Source organism: Taudactylus pleione, unplaced genomic scaffold (assembly GCF_031769625.1).
Source record: "Taudactylus pleione unplaced genomic scaffold, aTauple2 ptg000041l, whole genome shotgun sequence".
In the NCBI taxonomy this organism is placed as follows: Eukaryota; Metazoa; Chordata; class Amphibia; order Anura; family Myobatrachidae; genus Taudactylus; species Taudactylus pleione.
Window position 1 is genome coordinate 18,484,667 of NW_028284443.1, and position 20,483 is coordinate 18,505,149.

Consider the following 20,483-nt stretch of genomic DNA (forward strand, 5'->3'; position numbering starts at 1 on the left):
CACAGTGATACTAATAGCCCCGGTCTGGCCCAGGCGACATTGGTTCACCGACATACGGAGTCTCTCCATAGACTTGCCAATTTCTCTACGGCAGGACCTGTTGACGCATGGCCCTTTCCTGCACCAGGATCTACCTCGTCTGTCTTTGACAGCGTGGCTCTTGAGTCTTCCCTCTTAAGAGCCTAGAGTTTCTTTCACTCTAGTCCAGACGATGTTGCCTGCTTCAGCCTGCATCTATTACAGAGTTTGGCACTCTTACTTCCAATGGTGCTCCCCCAGAGGCTATGACCCTACAGTTTTTATTTTCTCCCAGCTTGCCTTTCTCTAGGCTGGGTTAGACCTTGGTCTCCGCCAGGCCTCCCTTAGAGTTCAGGTTTCTGCTCTGGTTCCAGCAAAGCACTGTTCCCCTGCCTGATGTCAGAACATTCGTTCAGGGTGTCCTCCACATTCAACCTCCTGTTGTCCCTCCAGTGGAATTTGTCTTTGGTTCTCAGGGCTCTACAGGCTCCTCCGTTTGAACCTCTGGACTCAATAGACCTCGTGGCTGACTGCGAAGACGTTCTTTTTCCTCACTATCTCCTCTGCCTGCATGGTATCTGATTTTAGCAGCGCTCTTCTGTCGCTTACCCTTTTTTGCTCTTTCATCCAGACAGAGCAGTCCTCCGTACCAGGGCTGGGTACCTCCCTAAAGTGGTATCCTGGTTCAATTTGAATGAAGAGATTGTGGCCTTCCAGTCCTTGGATCTTTCTGCAGGTGAAGCTTCCTTGGATGTGGTTCGTGCTCTTCGGATCTACGTGAATCGTACTAATTCCTTGGAGAAATCAAATTATTTTTTTGTGGTTTATATGGCTTTCACAAGTGAGGCTGGCCAGTTAACAAACAGACTCTGGCTCGATGGCTTCACATGACAATCTCTCAGGCCTCTAGGCAAGCTGATCTTCCTATTCCAGACAGGGTTATAGCTCATTCTACTGTGTCTGTGCAACACTCGTGGGCGGTTCGACGTGGGTCTTCTGCTGAACAATTGTGCAAGCCAGCCAAGTGGTCTTCTGTCCACACCTTTCTCAGGTTCTACACCTTTGATACCTTTGCCTCTCAGGATGCTTCCTTTGGGCATCTGATTCTCTTTTCTGATCAGGAGCGTCTCCACTCTTAGAGAAACTGCTATGGGACATCCCCATGGTATGCCTGTGGATAATCCTATGGACCCTGAAGAAGAAATTAAGAGTTATGGTAGACTTACCTTTTGTTAACTCTATTTCTTCAAATTCCATAGGTTCCACAGGGAGCCCACCCTGACGCACCAGGCCTCAATGGGTATTTTTCTCTCTTGGATCATTGATTTCTTCATTTTATGGGAGTGTTTTTTGAGAGTAATGTTCTTCCTTCTCCTCTTTCTTGCTCCTGCCTTGGGCTTGTTTACAAAACTGTCTGCCTGTGGCTGGGGGTGGGGTATGTGTGGTGGAGAACCGAGGCATCCTAGGAGCTAAAACTTAACTGTTTGGTGCCTGGTTCACTCCAACCACACAGACCCCATGGTATTCCTATGGATCCTATGGACTTCGAAGAAATAGACTTAACATAGGTAAGTCTACCATAACTCTTAATTTATCTGGCCATTAAGGGGTGACAACTCAGAAATTATTATAGTGCATGCCAATATCTACTTCTTTATTAGGTAAATGTAAATTTTTCTATCAATTTTTATAGGAAAATGATGTAACGTTAAGGCAGCTTTTATGTTTGGAGGAAATTGAGCTTAAAAAGGTATGTTTTACTGAAATCATAATTAATTGATATACTTGCACGGCCTTAAATATTTGTGGTGCGTCTTAATTGGAATACTACATTTCTATACATGCACATTCTTGTATAGTATGATACACTATACTAATGGGCCACAGACTGAATACCCTTAGATTTAAAAGAAAGGGACTAAGTGAAAGGTGATAAACACTTGAAAAGTACCAATTCTGCCTGAAAGAGAAAAGATGTTCACCAGGACTTCAAATATAACAACATCTTAAAGGAGCCAAATAGACCAGCTGCTAAGAGAGCTGCTTCCATAGAATCACTGTTATACTGTAAGTCATATGCTACCTGAGAAATATTCTTTTAATAAGTAATTTCATACACATAATATTGGGTCTATGAATTTAAAGTAAACGGAGACCTACTTCTTTTAAAACATAGAAATCTGGCACAGAATTCAAAAACCAGTGGGCAAGCATTAAAAAGTTATTGCATGGAGACCTAATAGGAAAGCTGGACAAGCAAGTCTGAACAATATCCAGAGAAATATGTGCACACTTGATGAGTCTGGAACAAGGCAGCAAATGATTCAGTGAAAATATGCAACAAGTGAATAAAATGGTTCATGAATGCACAGTATGATCTTTCAATGTAGCAGCCCATGCTCTCTATCCAAAATGCAACACACTTGACCTGATTCAGAGGTGGACACTAATGTAGCTGTGGTAATATGCAAATACTAATTTCAGCCTTTCACTAGTGTACAGTGGTCTCTGCAAGCTCTGAGTCACCCACTTTCAGTGCTCGTGGACAGTGAAACTCCACCAGCGGTTGTAAATGCTCCACTTACAACATCCTATGGCTGGCGCAGTGTCTCCTTCGGAAAATTCTCTCAACATGGCCTCTATAGTTGTGGATCTGCATTTGAGAACGCAGCTGAGACGTCCGTGACACTCCCATAATACGCAAAGAAGAAATACAGGTGCACAACTCCAAATTAACTGATTATATATAAATAAATACATTTTGCAGTAAATACAGTAGAGGTTTTTGGCATAATCTTGGCCAAGATTAAGGGCCTGCCCACCATATCCGGGTAACCTCTTGTCGGGTAGGTCCCTAACATACTAAGGCTCAAATCCAGAGTGCAGGACACCCCCAAACTAGCTCAGCTAAACTACCCCAAGGCACCGCTCTAATAAGAAAAGTAAAGTGTTAAGAGCAGCCATTGGCCGCATATAAAGAATAAAAATAAAAAAGTGAAATACATATATATAAAAGAAAGACAGTGAGGTATTAAGATGTGTTAAAGGAAAATGTGTTATACTGCGGTGCCCTGAAGCAGACCAGCAAAGCAATATAGGGGGGGACACACCCCAAAAATGAACCAAAGCTGCACTACACAGACTAAATATTAGCAGGACTTACCCATATTGTGCCCTGACTGGTGTGCATATTACATTGCCAGACTCCATGCTATAACCAATGTAGTAGAGGTGCTAGTCTGAGTGGGAAGTGGCTCAGGATTCCCAGGTGTGCAAATCAAGGCACTAATTAGTTTACAAAGATAATGGACCTCAGACTGCACACTCATTTATATATATATATATATATATATTATATATATATATATATAAATTTGGAGGCGCTACCTGTGGAGACCATTAATATATACACAAAGAAGAAATACACAACTCCAAATTAACTGATTATACATAAATACATTTTGCAGTCAATACAGTAGAGTTTTTTGGCATAATCTTGGCCAAGGTTATGGGCCTGCCCACCATATCCGGGTAACCTCTTGTCAGGCAGGTCCTTAACATACTAAGGCTCAAATCCAGAGCGCAGGACACTCCTAAAATCACTCTGATAGAGCCGAAAGCACTCCAGGGCTTGCGACGAGACCCTTGTGGTAGGGTCTCGTGGCCGCAAGCCGATGGTCTTGACCATTGCGGCCATCTTTTTGGCCGTTCGCTATAGCTGTGGGTGGTCACCCACAGCTATGCGAGCAGCCGGGAGGCCGCTTTACAAAAAAGAGAAGGACGGCCCTGATTCAGAGCGAGCGCTCTGTCAGAGTGTCCGGCTCTGAATCAGGGCCTCTATCTTTCCGAAGCTACTCTACAAGTTCTCATTAGATATGTGGTTCACTAAACCTACAGTAAATTGCTGTTAAAAATCGAAAACACATAGGGGTCGATTCAATTAGCCATAAAGTACTCTCGGTTGCGAGTAATTGTGGCTATATGCTGCACTTACAGTACCTCTTGACTCATGGATTTTTGCTTGCAGCTCCCTAGGACTGCAAACAAACATGTGTTATATGCTACATCATGTGCTTTTCTCTGTAGGGTTCAAGGGGCATACACACGAAATGATATCTTTGAACAATAAAGATATCATTCATATCGTTCCGTGTGTATGCAATGAACGACCAACGATGCGCGCTCCCACTGGACGATAACGATATCTTTGGTCGTCCGTATATACAGGCCAATTTGGACGATATCCTCAAGAATTGCCTTTTCAGAGATGTGGCAGGATGACTTCACTGAAAGAGATCTATCAGTGTGTACACCCAATATTGTTTGTCCTGCGCTACAAAAAGTACAAGTGACATCTTTCACCAATATCGTTCAAACAGCAAATCGCCTAGTGTGTATGTGGCTTTTTTGTATCATGGTATATGCTAAAATCTGGATTTATTTATTTTTTTTGCAGAGTGGATGATTTATAAATTGTAACATGAGAAACATGGTTGAATTTGTTGAGCATGCTATATTTTATTAAATAGACAATTAAATGGTGTCCAGCAATGACTTGACAGCCATTGAGCAGCTTGTTAGAAACCTCGATCCTTGTATATGCTATTCTTAACACTAATAATTACTACTTTCAGACTACACATATAGCATTAAATATTGTGCATACACACCTACAGCCATGGCCAAAGGTTTTGAGAATGACACAAGTATTGGTTTTCACAAACTTTGCTGCTTCAGTGTTTTTAGACTTTTTTTTTGTCAGATGTTACTATGCATAAACGTAATGAAATGCTTGTAATTTTACTTTGGTATACCAAAGAGTCAATATTTTCAGTGTTGACCCTTCTTTTCAAGACCTCTGCAATTCGCCCTGGCATGCTGTCAATCAACTTCTGGGCCACATACTGACTGATGGCCGCCCATTCTTGCCTAATCAATGCTTGGAGTTTGTCAGACAAACTCCAAGCATTGATTAGGCAAGAATGGGTGGCCGTCAGTCAGTATGTGGCCCAGAAGTTGATTGACAGCATGCTAGGGTGAATTGCAGAGGTCTTGAAAAAGAAGGGTCAACACTGCAAATATTGACTCTCTGCCTAAACATAATGTTTTTGTCAATAAAAGCCTTTGACACATATGAAATGTTTGTAAGTTTACTTCAGTATACCATAGTAACATCTGACAAAAAGATCTAAAAAGACTGAAGCAGCAAACTTTGTGAAAACCAATACTGGTCATTCTCAAAACTTTAGGCCATGGCTGTACATGTCAATGACTTACTAGCTATACATTACTTGCCAATGCCCAGGTTGCTTTTACTAGTGTGACAAAGTATGAATCAGTCAGGTTATGTTTAAAGTATTTATTACTTTGTGGATAGAGCTACAGTTATTTTGTGGTAAAATCAGTTGTTTCATTTGTATTCATTAATGTTTAGATAAGTTATTGCTGAATAGTTTTTTTTTTTTTGTTTTTTGTTTTTTTTCCAAGTTTAGAGGCAAAGTTATGCTTAGTAAGTGAGAGCTGCAATACTTACATTAGGGAATTTTAGTCTTATGTTCCTTGGTTAAGAATCTCTGAAAACTAATCTTATTCTACAAACTGTGTAAAGCGAATTGGATGTTCGGCTCAGTTATTTTCTTTGGCAGACTTTAGACTAACTTTGCCTAGTAATTTAAATACAATTACTGGGTCTGTAAATGATCATGGGATATAATAATCATCATTTATTCTAATAAGAGTGAACATGGTTTATGATACAGTAATCGATGCAGTACCAGCAGAACTCAAATATTTTTACTTTTTGTCATACATTGACTGGAAAAATGCAAATACATTTGCCAAGTTTTGAGTGTGATGTTTAAATTGCAACCACATAAATCAAATTCTCCTGGCTGTATGGCATTAGCTAATTTTTTTTCCAACAGGAATGTTCTGTTTAGTGTAAAAGATTTGTAATGTTATTGAAGATTTTATAGATCTTACATTTTATAATTGTTGTCTTGTGCAAGATCTCCAAACTGTTACATTTTAGGCATTTAAAGGAAATGTTTGAAAATACAGTATGCGTTGTACTCTTGCCTGCACACCTCTAATAACTTAGCTGCAAAAATATCAGTCAGGTTATTGACGACCATCCAATCATATATGGCCAGTGTGGGAAATGACTGTATTTGACTGGTGGCAAAGGACTGTCCACATTAACAACAGTTTGATCATTTTGCAACGGTCACTCATTGTGAGCAGGTGGGTCATTTCTGTTGATTTTAGATTTTTTTCTTCCCTATTTGGATTCAACAGATCAGAAAATAGATAGTTATTTCTTATATACTAAACTGTTGAAAAAAATCACCAAAAACAGTGTCCACCTAATTTCAGTGTGTCAATTGTGTATTTTCATTTTTGTTACTCTTGGTGTAATGGACCGGAGTTTCAGGGTTCCCCTGTCCATGATACTGAGACCTACAGGATGGCAAAGTTGCCATCTCAAGGTTCCCGCTCTTGGTGGGATATAGATGTGTCCTAATACATTATTGCTGCAGTCTTGCCAAACAGCCGCTCTCGGTTAGCTAGGTCCTGTGCGACTCTGCTTGTGCCCAGTGTATTTTTTGAGTCTTTTGAGACTGCACTGATTAATTTTATATGCTACAGTTGTAGATCTGTGTGCGACTGAGTCTAATTATGTATACGAAGTTCTATGATGCAGCAGCCGCTGCTTTTTTCTATGCGAAGTTCTGTTGTGCTTCGTATACAGATACAGTTGAACACAGATTTAAAAAAATGCCCTGCGTGCAACATACACACTACCCAATAATCGTTTATTTGTAAACTATACTGTCAATCCCAAATCACCACGGATATAGGGTCTGTGGGCCTGATTCAGCAAGGATCGCAACTGTGATTACGCACACAATCGGCCGATTGTTGCGTATGGTGTATGCATTGCAGCGCGCGTGTGCAAACACTCCTGCTGGATACGAAGACCCATCGCAGAGTGATTGGTAGGAAATGACATTTAGGAGTGGTGACGGGGGGTGGTCAGTGAAACGCAGGAGTGCAAGTGCATTTGAACGCCGTTCCAGGGGTGTGCATAAATTATCCACTGCGATGCCATAGGCAGCCTCTCACTGCGTACCGGAAGGTTAGCAATTTCTGAGTAAGGTCTGACCTTGTGCAAGTGTGCATGAGACTGCGATGGTACTAGATGTTACCGATGGTTTCGCAGTCTTGCTAAGTATTACAGATGTGTGTAGGGTAAAGTGGGCGTCCTTATGTTGTGCTGCGACGGCATATGATCGCAGTGAGACTGCATGCCTAATCGCTATTGTTATCGCATCTGCGATCCTTGCTGAATCAGGTCCTCTATACACTAGACAATAGCCGAGGTCCATACACACTGCATTTCTGAACAATACCAAAACAAAGTGAACGACAGTGAGTGCAGTTCTCACTATATTGGGAGCAAAAATAACTGTTTTTTGACCGATAGTCGGACACTTGTGCTGCGTACACACTAAACAGTTGTCACCCATATCTGCAAAATATTGTGGATCCAGCTTAAGATGCATCTATCTGTAATAACATATCAGAAAGCATTTGAAACCAGGGTTAAAAACTAATAAATCTGACAGTAAAGCAGAAAGAAGCTGGGTGCCACTGATCTAAACAATGCAGATTACTGTAATAGTGATTTTTGTTGATTAATAGGGGTTTTTTTTATTTTGTTTTTTTAGTCCTTGTGACAAACATGGCGTATTGATGAATTGTTTTTCTTAGGCACACATTAGTCACGAAGTATAAAATAGTATTTGTGTAGATTCCATTTAGAGCTGTCACTTCTATGCATTCCAAGTGCATTCTTGCTTGATGGTGGGATGCCCGTCACCATACTTTTGTGGCTGTTTGTTGAACACAGGCTGGAGTTACAGATACAGAGGACTGTAAGAAAATCATGTCTGCAGTGAAAGAGATCCAGGTTGAAGCAACAAAACTTGAAATGTTGACAAATTTTTCAAGCTCAGAATCCAGGTAACCCCTCATACTATATTTTGTAGCAGCGCAAACATAATGAGACTTTAACCATATTTATGAGATGAGAAGTGTGAGGCAAATACATTTTTATTGTTTCTTGGTAAAAAAAATTCTTACAGCTAATGAACTAAGAAGGGATACAAGGATTTTGTCTAGGTACTTTCAGTGTTTCCCGATCTCTGTCCTCAAGGCACTCGAACGGGCTAGGGTTTAAGGATAGCTGTACTTGTGCACAGGTGACAAACCTCAGTTATTTTGATTTACCATCTGTGCTGAAGCATGGATATCCTTATAACCTGGACTGTTAGTGTGCCTTGAGGACTGAGGGCCTGATTCAGAGCCGCTCGTAAGCGGCCGCTCGTTCGCTCCGAGCGATGTTTGCACATCTGCGTATGGGTCGTAATGCGCATGCGCCAACCAGTCATTGCGGTCGGAAATCGAGCGCTCGCAAAATAGCGAGTGCCTGCTAATTTGAGTGACAGGATGAGGCGTTTGTGGGTGGTAACAGGGGAAGGTGCTTGAAAACGGTGAGTGGTGATCCGAACGCAGGCGTGCCAAACGGTCAAAACGGGCGTTTTAAGGGTGTGCATAATTAACAAAGCAGTGTCATCGACCACGTCACTTGGTTGTTTCTGAACTGTTCGCATGGTTGCGGTAGGAAAATCCTACCACAAGCACTGCGAGCAGTTCAGATGTACTCGATTAATCAAATAAATAGCGGAGATGGCGTAGGATGCGAGCGGCCAGGGGGCGTCTTTACAAAATAGCGAGAGCATGTTTCGTTCGCTCACTCAGACATAAAGGCGTCAAGAGACAATTTAAATAGCCGCCCCCTTTTTCTGAACGAGCGAGCGCAAATAGCGTCCGGCTCTGAATCAGGCCCTGAGGTTGGGAAACACTGTACTACATAAAGAGTGACTGTATATGTGATATTATCAGATGTCTAAATTGCTATGTAAAGCAGAGACTGACTGATCCGGTCTGTATGCAGTTCACAATGCATTGGGTAAGACAAAACATTAAATGGTCTTTTAACCCAGGTTGTTCTGTTCCAGTGACAGGCTGGGCCGGGGGGCAGGGTGCCATGTGCCCCGAGGGCCGCAGCGTCATGCGGGCCGCCTGTGTCACTGTGACACAGACTGCACCGCGTGTGTAGCGCTGGCCGGACGGAGTTCGGTCAGCGCTACACAAGTGACAAACACACAGCCACCGGCTCCGGCAGCTGTGTGTTTTGATCAGCAGCCAATGAGTCTATCAGACTCTCATTAGCTGCTGCTGCGCCCACTGCAGGAGCCACTCCATCTTCCGGCTCCCGTAGTGGGCAATGGGAGAGGCGACATGACATCATGACGTCTCTCCCATAATGCAGAGCAGCCCGGCCCGGGAAGGACAGACGGAGGAGCAGGTGGCGGGAGCGGGGATGCAGGTAAGTGTTTTTTTGTTTTTTTTCTTAATTTCGTGTGTCTACTGTGGGAGGGGTGGGCACTACAAGGGTGGGGACTACTACTACTGGGGGCACTAGGGGGAACCACTACTGGAGGCACTGCAAGGGGGGGGGGGACTACTACTGGGGGCAATACAAGGGGGGACTACTACTACTGGGGGCAATACAAGGGGGGGGACTACTACTACTGGGGGCACTACAAGGGGGGGACTGCTACTGGGGGCACTACAAGGGGGGAACCACTACTACTGGGAGCACTGCAAGGGGGGCACCACTGCTGGAGGCACTGCAAGGGGGGGGACTACTACTACTGGGGGCAATACAAGGGGGGGACTACTACTACTGGGGGCACTACAAGGGGGGGGACTACTACTGCTCTGGGCACTACAAGGTGGGGACTACTACTACTTGGGGACACAAGGGGGGAACCACTACTGGAGGTGCACTGCAAGGGGGGGACTAATACTAATGGGGGCAATACAAGGGGGGGACTACTACTACTGGGGGCAATACAAGGGGGGGGACTACTACTGGGGGCAATACAAGGGGGGACTACTACTGGGGACAATACAAGGGGGGGACTACTACTGGGGGCAATACAAGGGGGGACTACTACTGGGGGCACTACAAGGTGGGGACTACTACTACTGGGGGCACAAGGGGGGGACTACTACTACTGGGGGCAATACAAGGGGGGGGACTACTACTACTGGGGGCAATACAAGGGGGGACTACTACTGGGGACAATACAAGGGGGGGACTACTACTGGGGGCAATACAAGGGGGGACTACTACTGGGGGCACTACAAGGTGGGGACTACTACTACTGGGGGCACAAGGGGGGGACTACTACTACTGGGGGCAATACAAGGGGGGGGACTACTACTGGGGGCACTACAAGAGGAGGGGACCACTACTAGGGGCACTGCATAGGGGGGAGGGGGCTACTACTAGGGGCACTACATAGAGCGGAGGGGACTACCACTGGGGGCACTGCATCGAGGGACCACTGCTGGGGGCTCTATAAAAAAAGGGCAATACTGGAGGTACTGCATAGGGGGGGAGACTGCAACTGGGGCAACTATTTAAGGGGCACTACATAAGGCTTACCACTATTGGGGGGCACTGCATGGGGGGTGGACTGCTACTGGGGGCACTATATAAGGGGCACTGCATAGGGGGTACCACTCCTGGGGGCACTATATAAGGGGCTTACTACTGGGGGCACAAGGGGCACTGCACAGGGGGGACCACTACTGGTGGCACTGTATAAAGGGCAATGCATAAGGGGGAAATCACTATTGGGGGCACTACTGGAGGCCTGCATAAGGGGGTCCTCTCCTGGGGCACAGGGGGGCACTGCATATGTGCACCATGACGGGGCTGCCGCTAATGTTTGTTACTTTACAATAATCCCATATGGACCCGCCTCCTCCCTGGAACACTTGAGGGGGGGGGGAGCGCGTAGCGCGCACGTTCTTCGGGCACCCTGGCTACACGTTTCTCGGGCCGCCTGCATGCATTTACCCCCCCAGGCTAAAAGTTGCCACTCAGCCCCTGTTCTGTTCATCATACACTTAAAAGCGTAAGTGTATAATGAACAGAAATTCTAATTGTATCAATTTAATGACATTCGGCTAATGACCAAGTACAACAGAAATTCCTAAATAAACCTATCAAATGAACCACTGTTTTGGGTTGTATGCTATCACACCACATCATTCATATAGACAGTAGAGAGTTCTAATATTGTCAGTAAAACAGAGCACTAAACACTAGTTACCGGACTACTAAATCCCAATACCTTTTACAATGATGTAAGGCTTGGTCAACAGCAATGGCTGGTGATATTACTTTATTGGTGTTTGCGTCTCTTGGGTGACACACGTTGAACCCCATGATAGTCTTAGGGCAATCCAATTAGGTGCGAATGGCGAGTAGCGAGTTTGTTTCTTGAAACTCACACACTTCGCAGCGAAGCGCGCTCCTGAGAATTCTCCATCCAATTAAGAATGCCAACTCTCACTACTCGCAGCCGAGGGGTGCGAATTGACTGCCAAATGAGATTTGCGAGAAATGCATTAAAATGTGGGGAGACCATCCTAGACCCCCCCAAAATGGATAATTTTGTTAGCTGGACCGTATATAAGGCTGTTTGTGGGCATTAGGAAGGTACTGTATGTTTTTAAAATGTGTCAACTGGCTGCTTTGTGGTTTTTTTTTTTTGTTTTGTTTTTTTTGTTTTTAAATGCAAGAAAATGATAAAAAAAAAAACTTTAGTTTAATCTCAAACGCATTAAATGAAAAATGCAAAAAAAAAAGAAGGAAAGGGTGATTTTGAGGGCACCTTGAAAAATTTAAAAAAAAATTATAAAAACAATTATTTTTCAAATGGAAAATTATTGTAATTTAATTTGGGGTGCCTAAACTAACAAAAAAGTAGATTTTGGGGTAATTTGTGGAAATTTTTTGTACCACCCAAAAAAATCACATATAATTATTGGCCAAATTTGCTAATTAGAAACTTCCAAATGCCTAATTAGTCATTGGGGGGGGAGTCCAAGGGGTTCAGCACAGTGTCCCGACATTTTAACCTTAAAATCAGTCTGATTCAGTGCGAGTTGCTAATTGGATTGCAAAATGAATTCACTATGCGAATTCGAAGTGACAATAGCAATTTGCACCTAATAGGATTGACCCCTTTGAGTAACATTAGAATACTACGTGCTATGTGGGCATTGTTGACCTTTCTTCATGTCAAAAGTTGTTGAACTTTTTCAGTATAAAAATGCTCCAAGGCTGTGAAGAGTTCTGAATTCAGCAAATGCAGTGGCATCAGCGGTCCAACTTGCATATCTTTGTGATGCCACTGTACAACTCTTGTGGAGAAGAGCTCCATCACCAGCTAACTTGAAATAACTCTGGGACAAATGTAGTTGAACAACTTTCAGTTAGGTAGATCTACATATTAAAAATGTGATCACATATTCGAAGCTATAAAACAAAAATCCCAGTAGTTATTTATGTAACACTAAAATATAAATTAAGCAAGTTAATCTGTTTAGTAAACAACCATTTGTTAATGGCTCATGCTGGGTACACACCTTACAGATATATCTGTCATCAGGCCAGTGGATCCCACTGGCTAGGGAGCGTGTTGCGCCCCCATTTCCTGCGGATTCTATTGCAAGTGTACGCACAGCACGATGCCCCAATATATATGCAGATATATTGGGCATAGGCTGTACAGAACAGCTGATGCGATGTATCTGTGAATTATGGCCCTCATTCAGAGCCGTACGCTCTGAATGAGGGCCGTCCTCCATAATTATGGAGCGTCCTCCTGGACGCTCGTATAGCTGTGGGTCACCACCCACAGCCTATACGAGCGTGCAGTTTGATGTCCGCGATGGTCTTGACCATCGCGACCATCGCCACTGCGAGCCGGAGCCTGCGGTTGAGTTTTTCAACCGCAGGCCCGGAGTGATTTTGGCTCTATCAGAGCCAAAATCACTCCCACTGACATCACTAGTGATGTCAGTGGGCCGGCTTCTGACGGTAGGCGTTCCCTTGGGAACGCCCCCGTCTGGGAGGCACGCCCACCAAAGGGGGCGTGCTGTCAATCAACATCGACAGCACGCTCCCTTTGATCAGACACAACGAGCGAAGGAAAGTCCTTAGCTCGTCGCGTCTGGCGCATGCGCACGACGGAGCTCCCGCCGTCGTGCGCATGCGCAGTGCACAACATCGACCCAATTGCGAGCGGACAGCCGCTTGCGAGTGGGTCTGAATCAGGCCCAATGTCGTTTAGACATATCGCTGGTACAAACTAGCCGACGCATTGAAGATATATTGCGCGATCAATTGATCAGCCAATATATCTGCCAGCATGTACCCAGCATAAGAGGCTGCTCAAGTACATTTAAAAAATAAAACAAATCTGTATAATTTTATTAATAAAAAAACATTTATGAAGACAGCAAATAACGAATAATTCGCTTATGTGATACCTTTTAAAAGAATGTTTTACTAGTACTGTATTACATTCAATAGTACTACTTGTGGTTTTCTTTCCAATCCCTAAATGATAGCTTTTGGCTCAAAACAGTCTGTTATCTTAACTTTTGAACAAACCCAGTATGCTAGTATAGGATTTTATTCCACGTTTTAACAGATGGAATTTAATGCTGCACTCATGCCAGCTGGGGGGTGTCTATAAGAGTCTTTTGTAATTCACATTGATGAAATATTCTGTACTGGATAAAATGTAAGGTCTGTTTTGAAGCTACAGAAGACTTTTACCAGCCAAAAACTTTTTGCCATTTAGAAATTGGAAAACAATTGCAATGTTTGCAATCTCTCATTGCATGGCACATAATATATTAGATTAGATTTGTGTTTTTATATGCTTCAATTACATTTTTCATGGACTAAGAACACATGGTCTATTATGAAGGTGAGCATAAACTGAGATTGGTTTTCTGATTTGTATATTTTGAAAGTTATATTTTTACAGTCTCTAATGATCTGAGGGCCTGATTCAGACCCGCTCGCAAGCTGGTCGATGTTGCCCAAGTGCGCAGACGCGAGACCGAATAACGACGGCCAAGGGGGCGTGCTGTCGATGGTGATTGACAGCATGCCACCTTTGGTGGGCATGCTGGGGGCGTGGCTGCCCAGACGGAGGCTTTCCCATGGGAACGCCTACCGTCTGGGGCCGGCCCCACTGACATCACTAGTGATGTCAGTGGGAGTGCTTTCTTTTGGCTCTGATAGAGCCAAAAGCACTCCAGAGCTTGCGGCAGCGAGACCCTACCGCAGGGTCTCGTCGCAAGCCCGATGGTCTTGACCATCGCGACCATCATTTTGGCCGCTCGCTATAGCTGTGGGTGGTCACCCACAGCTATGCGAGTGGCCAGGAGGCCGCTCCAAAAAAGGAGCAGGACGGCCCTGATTCAGAGCGAGCGCTCTGTCAGAGCGTCCGGCTCTGAATCAGGGCCTGATTCAGACCGCTCACAAGCGGGTCGATGGTGCCCTAGTGCGCATGCGCACGACGGAGGCTGCTCCGTCGTGCGCATGCGCGAGACCCGGCTAGCGACAGGGAAGCCGTCGCTCCGGGTCTCGCACCAAAGGGGGCGTGCTGTCGATGTTGATTGACAGCACGCCCCCTTTGGTGGGCGGGCCGGGGGCGTGGCTGCCAGATGGAGGCGTTCCCATGGGAAGAGCCAAAATCTGATAGAGCCAAAATCACTCCAGGGCTTGCGGTCACCGAGACCCCTACCGCAGGGTCTCGTCGCAAGCCCGATGGTCGCGGTGGTCTTGACCATCGTGAGCATCTTTTTGGCCGCTCGCATATGCTGTGGGTGGTCACCCACAGCTATGCGAGCGGCCAGGAGGCCGCTCCAAGTTTAGGTAGGAGGGCCCTGATTCAGAGCGAGCGCTCTGGTCAGAGCGTCCGGCTCTGAATCAGGCCCTGAGTCCATAAAACCATGTGTAATGTCCTTTAGCAATGTCTATCGTCATGTTTTGAAAAATTTATTAAATAAAAAATTTATTAATAAAGATACCTGTTGCAATAATAATTTTTCTACTAACAATAACATTGTGAGAGAGTGCATTTATTTAGAGACGCTCCCCCTGCCAGTAACTGCCTCCTTTCACCCTAAGAGGGCCATTCATTTAGAATGTACCATTCCAGAATGGGGCATCGTGATCTGCAACATTGTAAGTTTTTTCCTCACGCTCCATAGAGGTGCCCAGAAAACGTCAGCCTACTGTATTTTTATCCTTTTTTTTATTATTTTTTTTACATGCCGGACTTTTCGCCTACATCGTGTATTGTAGGTGCGAAAACTTATTGTGCGCGTCCCCGCAATTCACCGTATTCAATTCCAAAAGATTCGAAACCGCAACCTGGCGAATGCAAAACAGGCGAAAAATGCTTTCAGAATTGGGGAAATCAGACTGACACCCCCTAAAAGATGCACTAACATTGGGGATCAATGTACATGCCCCCGATTAGCCCTAATAAAGCTATTTGGGGTACTTAAGGTGTGTCTATCTTCTGATTAATATCTTTGCACAAGTGGTGAAGAATAGCATTAAGCAGTTTTTGGGATGAAAATAAGTAGTCCTGTCAAATTTGGGGTACTTGAAAATGGGTGCAAGCATGGTTTAAAGTCGCTAAAGTAAAGTTTAAAAAAACGTAAAAATCGCACCTGAAGCAAGCACCTGCAATCCAAAAAACACCTCACCCATACTTGCAGACCCCCCAAAAATTCTATTTTGCTACTATTTAAGTTTGTACCCCCACTTTGCACTTTTTCACCCCATTTTCAAAGTGCTTTTTTGGGGTGTTCCTCACTTTTTTTTTTTTTATTTACTTTTTTTTTACGCAGTTTTCCTTTGTGGGGCTGTCCCAAGGGTGCTGAGTGGTTTCCCCACCTTTGCACCCCAAAATAGCGATTTTGCACTTTTTTTCACTCCCTATTAAGAGGCAAATCTCTTTCGCCTATTACATTGCATTGCGTTTTCACATACGCGAAAAGTGTTTGCATTTGAATACGGAGATAAGTTTCCGCCTGGTGAAAAGTCGCAACCAGCGATACTTTTTCGCGGATTCAGACTTTTCGCGGCTAATTGAATACGGCCCTAAGTGTCTGTAGCACTGTACGTAGAAATAAATACATTAAAAATAAAACCACTACAAAATAGAAGGTACAGTACAAACAAAAAACGGGCAAGGGGATAGACTAAGTGAAGTAAGAGGACATCATTCGTAACACTAAAAATGTACTGGGGTATCATGATAATCTGGGTGTTCAGCGTTGCTTCGTCCCTAATTGATTAGGCCCTTAAGTGGCATTGGTAGCCTCTCTGGGGCTGGCACTCTAGATAAGTTTGCCAATAAAGCAAATTAAACTGGTTAGTGTTATGTTTTTTGTATATTAGGAAATGCAAATGCCCATCCCTTCAGTTATAGTAGCTGATGTGCTAATCTAATAACTCATTGATTAGAAATCTTTCTATGCTTTTAATATTTTTTCTTCGGGGTCCATGGGGTCCACAGCCATTAAGTTGGGTATGAATCTCGGTCACCAAACGAGCTCTCTGCTCCCAAGATGCACCGGGGTTCCTCATATACCCCACCCCCTGCCTCAGGTAGCCAGTTCTTCCTGTTTGGTGTGTTCACCACATAGACAGTGGGACTGCTGGAGCAGTCCTGCAGACGAATAACAAAAAAAAAAAAGTTTTAGTCTCTATTTCAGCGGGTGGTCTGAGCTGTCCTGGAAGCAGCCTCGCGCCTGATTGGAGGCGCACCGGCCATGCGCTGCAACTACCTCCTCCGGCGCCACACCGCTAGCCTCGGCAGGGGCTTTCTGGCCCTGGACCGCAACCGGATCAAGGGGATGGCAGGTGGTCGCGGCGGCCGCTGACGGCCGGGACCTCGTGGCGGTCCGGCCTCCAGCGGTGAGACTGGCCGGAGGCGTGCTGCAGTTAGGCATATATGGCTTGTTCTCCTAGCCTAGACCGCCGGGATTTGATGTTCCTGACCAGCCGGGGCTTGTGACCAGGTCAGTTTACCGGGCAGGTCCAAGCAGCATAGGGGAGGTACGGTTCCCCGGCGACCCCTCCCCCAATCCACACGCTAGTTCAGTCCTCTGGTGCAGTGATTGTGGATTGCTCCTCCCAGCCTCCAAATAGGGCAGCCAGAGTGTATGTCAGTTGCTCTCTGAACGCTGCTCCTACAAGAGAGGATGTTGGGTAGTCTCCCTGTATACCTTGCCTACTGCTGGCCTATGTTTTTACAGGGCTCTATCCTACCTAAGCTCAGGCTGATTGTGGTAGTGAGAGCATATATGCATATGGCTCGCAGAGTATTTATGCATCACATGTGATTGTTTATGGATACTGTTTCTTCTGTAAAAGAACTGTGACTCCTGTATACTGTCACTGTCTTTTCCCTTAACCTTTTCCTACAGGTTAAACTGCAGTCGGGACACATACAACTTGTTTCCTACACTAGGCCGCTGCGTTAAGGGGTCCAAGCAGCATAGGGGAGGTGCGCTTCCCCGGCGGCCTCTCCCCCAATCTACACGCTAGTTCAGTCCTCTGGCGCAGTGATGGTGAGTTGCCACTCCCAGCCTCCATAGGGCAGCCAGAGTGTATGTCAATTGCTCTCTGAATGCTGCTCCTGCAGGACGCTGGGCAGTCTCCCTGAATGAGGTCCAATGTGTGAAGATGAGCACATTACATTGGCCCCAGCTGTAGGCTATATGGGCTAAATTGTAATTCACATATACTGGTAGGGCTGGGTTGCCCATCCCCCCCTCTTTCCTAATTGGGAAGACTCAGCTGAGTTGAGTACTGATTGGGGGGGGGGGGGGGGGGGGAGGGAAGTTGGCTATCCCTTAGTATGCCTTGTTCCCAGGAAAGTGCATAACATTGGAATCCTACCAACTTTTGTTGCTTGGATTCAGTACCGATTGATGCAAATCTGCAGGTAGATTTTGCAAAACTGGTCAGTTAGGCATGAATGTGCTACTGTTGAAAATTTTACTTTCCTGAAACCCCTAAACTGTGGTTAGGGGTTAGAGAGTGCTTCACACGTATGTTTTCTGTAAACCGACGCTTGTTGTGGGTTACTTGCAAATGTTCTCAGGAGATTTGGTTCATCTTCCTGGGCGCCTCTCTGTGGATGGCTAGGTTATACATAGCTTGATGTCCTGCTTAGCCTTGTCGGCTGTTCGTAGTTGACCAAAAACATTTTTTTGTTGCATGTATGTAAATATGCCTCCACTGCGGTGATCGTCATACAGAGCTCTAGGTCCTACCTGGTGTTTGGTAGTTGGCCAGAGAGTTTAGTGTGTATGAACAGTGGATATGCGTGTATGTATGTATGTATGTATATGTGTATGTATGTATATATATATATATATATATATATATATGTATGTGTATATATATATATGTATGTATCATGTGCATTACATGTGACTTATGGAATCTGCTGTATTATGCTGCCTTGTCAGCATAAGTCTATCACTGCTGTTTCTCCTCATGTAACCCACTACAAAGATACGTGGGTACATTGGATGTAAAATGATGGTCACATTAATACTAGACATTGGATAAACCTTGTATGTCCAATGAAAAGGTAAGACAGATGGCTGGGGCCCCTGAGTTGGTGGCATGTGTGACCTGTAGCAGCAGCCCCTATGGTTATGCCCTCTATCTCCATCATGAATGGACATTTCACCTACAGCCATACCACACTGGACTTGTCCAATCTCATCTGACTTTGGAAGCTATGCTGTGTTGGTCCTGGTTAGTACTTGGATGGGAGACCACCTGGGAATACCAGGTGCTGTAGGCAGCGGTTGAGGCAGGCATCTTTAGTAGCCGTTCAACAATTACTACAGGCTGCTAGGTCTTTGCAGCCAAAGACCAGATGGCGTCTGCCCCTTACGCGGGCCAGGCCACAGAGAGGGGCGATGGGGGTGACCTCACTGGACTTAATATAAATGGGTTGTGGTGGTCACTGTGCTAAAGAGTCACCACAGTAGTCAAATCTACCAGATCATAGCGCAGGTTGTGGACAGATTGGCGACTCCTGCGCCAACCCTGATATTAAGGTATCTTCAGCATCCGCAGCCTACCATGTTGGGCTTCCTAGGCATCTGCCCTGGAGGGACATGTGTGCTCACTCGGGTCAAAGGTGACTTCGTCCTTAGCAGCTTTCCAGCAGTTATGGCAAGCAGCTAGGCTAGTACAGCCAAAAGAATCAGAAGGCGGTCGGTCTCACGCTCCGTCCAGCCCTCAGATTCTGGTACATCTTCTGGTGTTTAGGGGGACACAAGGGTCTGCTCCCAGGAGTCACTCTCACGAGAGGAAGACCGTCTTCCAACAGTACGTCTCCTCCCTGATCAGAGGGGTCAAAGCTATGCTTGTGGAGCCGGTATAAGGAGAGGCTCCAGTGTTCTGATGCCAGAAAGTTGGGAAAGCCTTCTAAATCTGACTGCAGCCAGACCATACTGGACATGCCCAAGATTGTTGGATCTTGATAGCTAGGCAGCATTGAGCCCAGTTAGTACTGGGATGGGAGACCACCTGAGATTCCAGGAGTGGTAGGGAACGTAGTATGGAGTTCTCCGGGCAGAAAAATCCATATTACCAGAAAGCTTGAAGCCTTATATCCCTTTCCAGTACCGTTGGCATTCGCCTGTAAATGTTCCACTGATAAGAGATTTGAAGCCGTTTTTTCTGCGCAGTCTTTCTCTGTCAGGAGCTGTTATATGCCCGGCCATGGTACGGCCGGGGTTCCAAATAAAGGCACAGACTATCTGTCTCTCGCCAGAAGAGCGACTATCCGTTAAAGACGTTTGTCGCAACAAGGGTTGCCTGTTCTGGACCTGGATGATACCAGCCTCCGCGGGAGGGGAGCAGTGACAGGTCGACACATGTTTCAAGGAAAATGGAGGACAACGGAAAGCAGTCTCTCCGTAAAACATCCTGGAACTAAGGGCAGTATTCAGGAGCGCTTTTCAAGCTCAGGAAATACTAAAGGGGCAGGCCGGTCTAGGTGCAATTTATCAACACCACCGTAGACTGCCTCATCTATCAGTGGGCAGAATGTCATTTTCCAGCGAGATCGGTTGTGCTCATACCAGGAGTCCTTATTTTGGAAGTAGACTTCCTAGGCCAGCAGGATACACGCCAGAGAGTGTGGGCTCTTCATCCACAGGTTTTTCAGAGCCTTGTGGATGTATGGGTCTTCCAGAGTAGACCTCATGGCCTTGAGTCACAAGCACAGGGTCCCCAGGTAGGGGCACAGTGTTTGTGGATGCTCTGGCAGTAGAGTAGAACTTCAAACTAGCGTGTTTGCTTCACCCGCTATCCCTCCCTCTAAGGGTTAACGGGAACATGCAACAGTAATACTGATGGCCCCTGCTTGACCCAGGCGCTGCTGGTTCGCCAACCTGCAGAATCACTC

General features: G+C 45.4%; 1 protein-coding gene and 1 pseudogene across 2 annotated transcripts in view; both read left to right on the plus strand.

The window, feature by feature from the left end:
* Nucleotides 1-20,483, plus strand: part of ASZ1 (ankyrin repeat, SAM and basic leucine zipper domain containing 1) — a 210,218-nt gene that overhangs the window by 175,987 nt on the left and 13,748 nt on the right. For both annotated transcript variants that reach the window (XM_088456208.1, XM_088456216.1), the window contains exons 9-10: nucleotides 1,712-1,768; nucleotides 7,931-8,043. In XM_088456208.1, coding sequence (XP_088312334.1) covers nucleotides 1,712-1,768; nucleotides 7,931-8,043 — 170 coding nt within the window. The remainder of the gene's footprint in view (nucleotides 1-1,711; nucleotides 1,769-7,930; nucleotides 8,044-20,483) is intronic.
* LOC148538009 (5S ribosomal RNA) lies at nucleotides 18,748-18,866 on the plus strand (annotated as a pseudogene).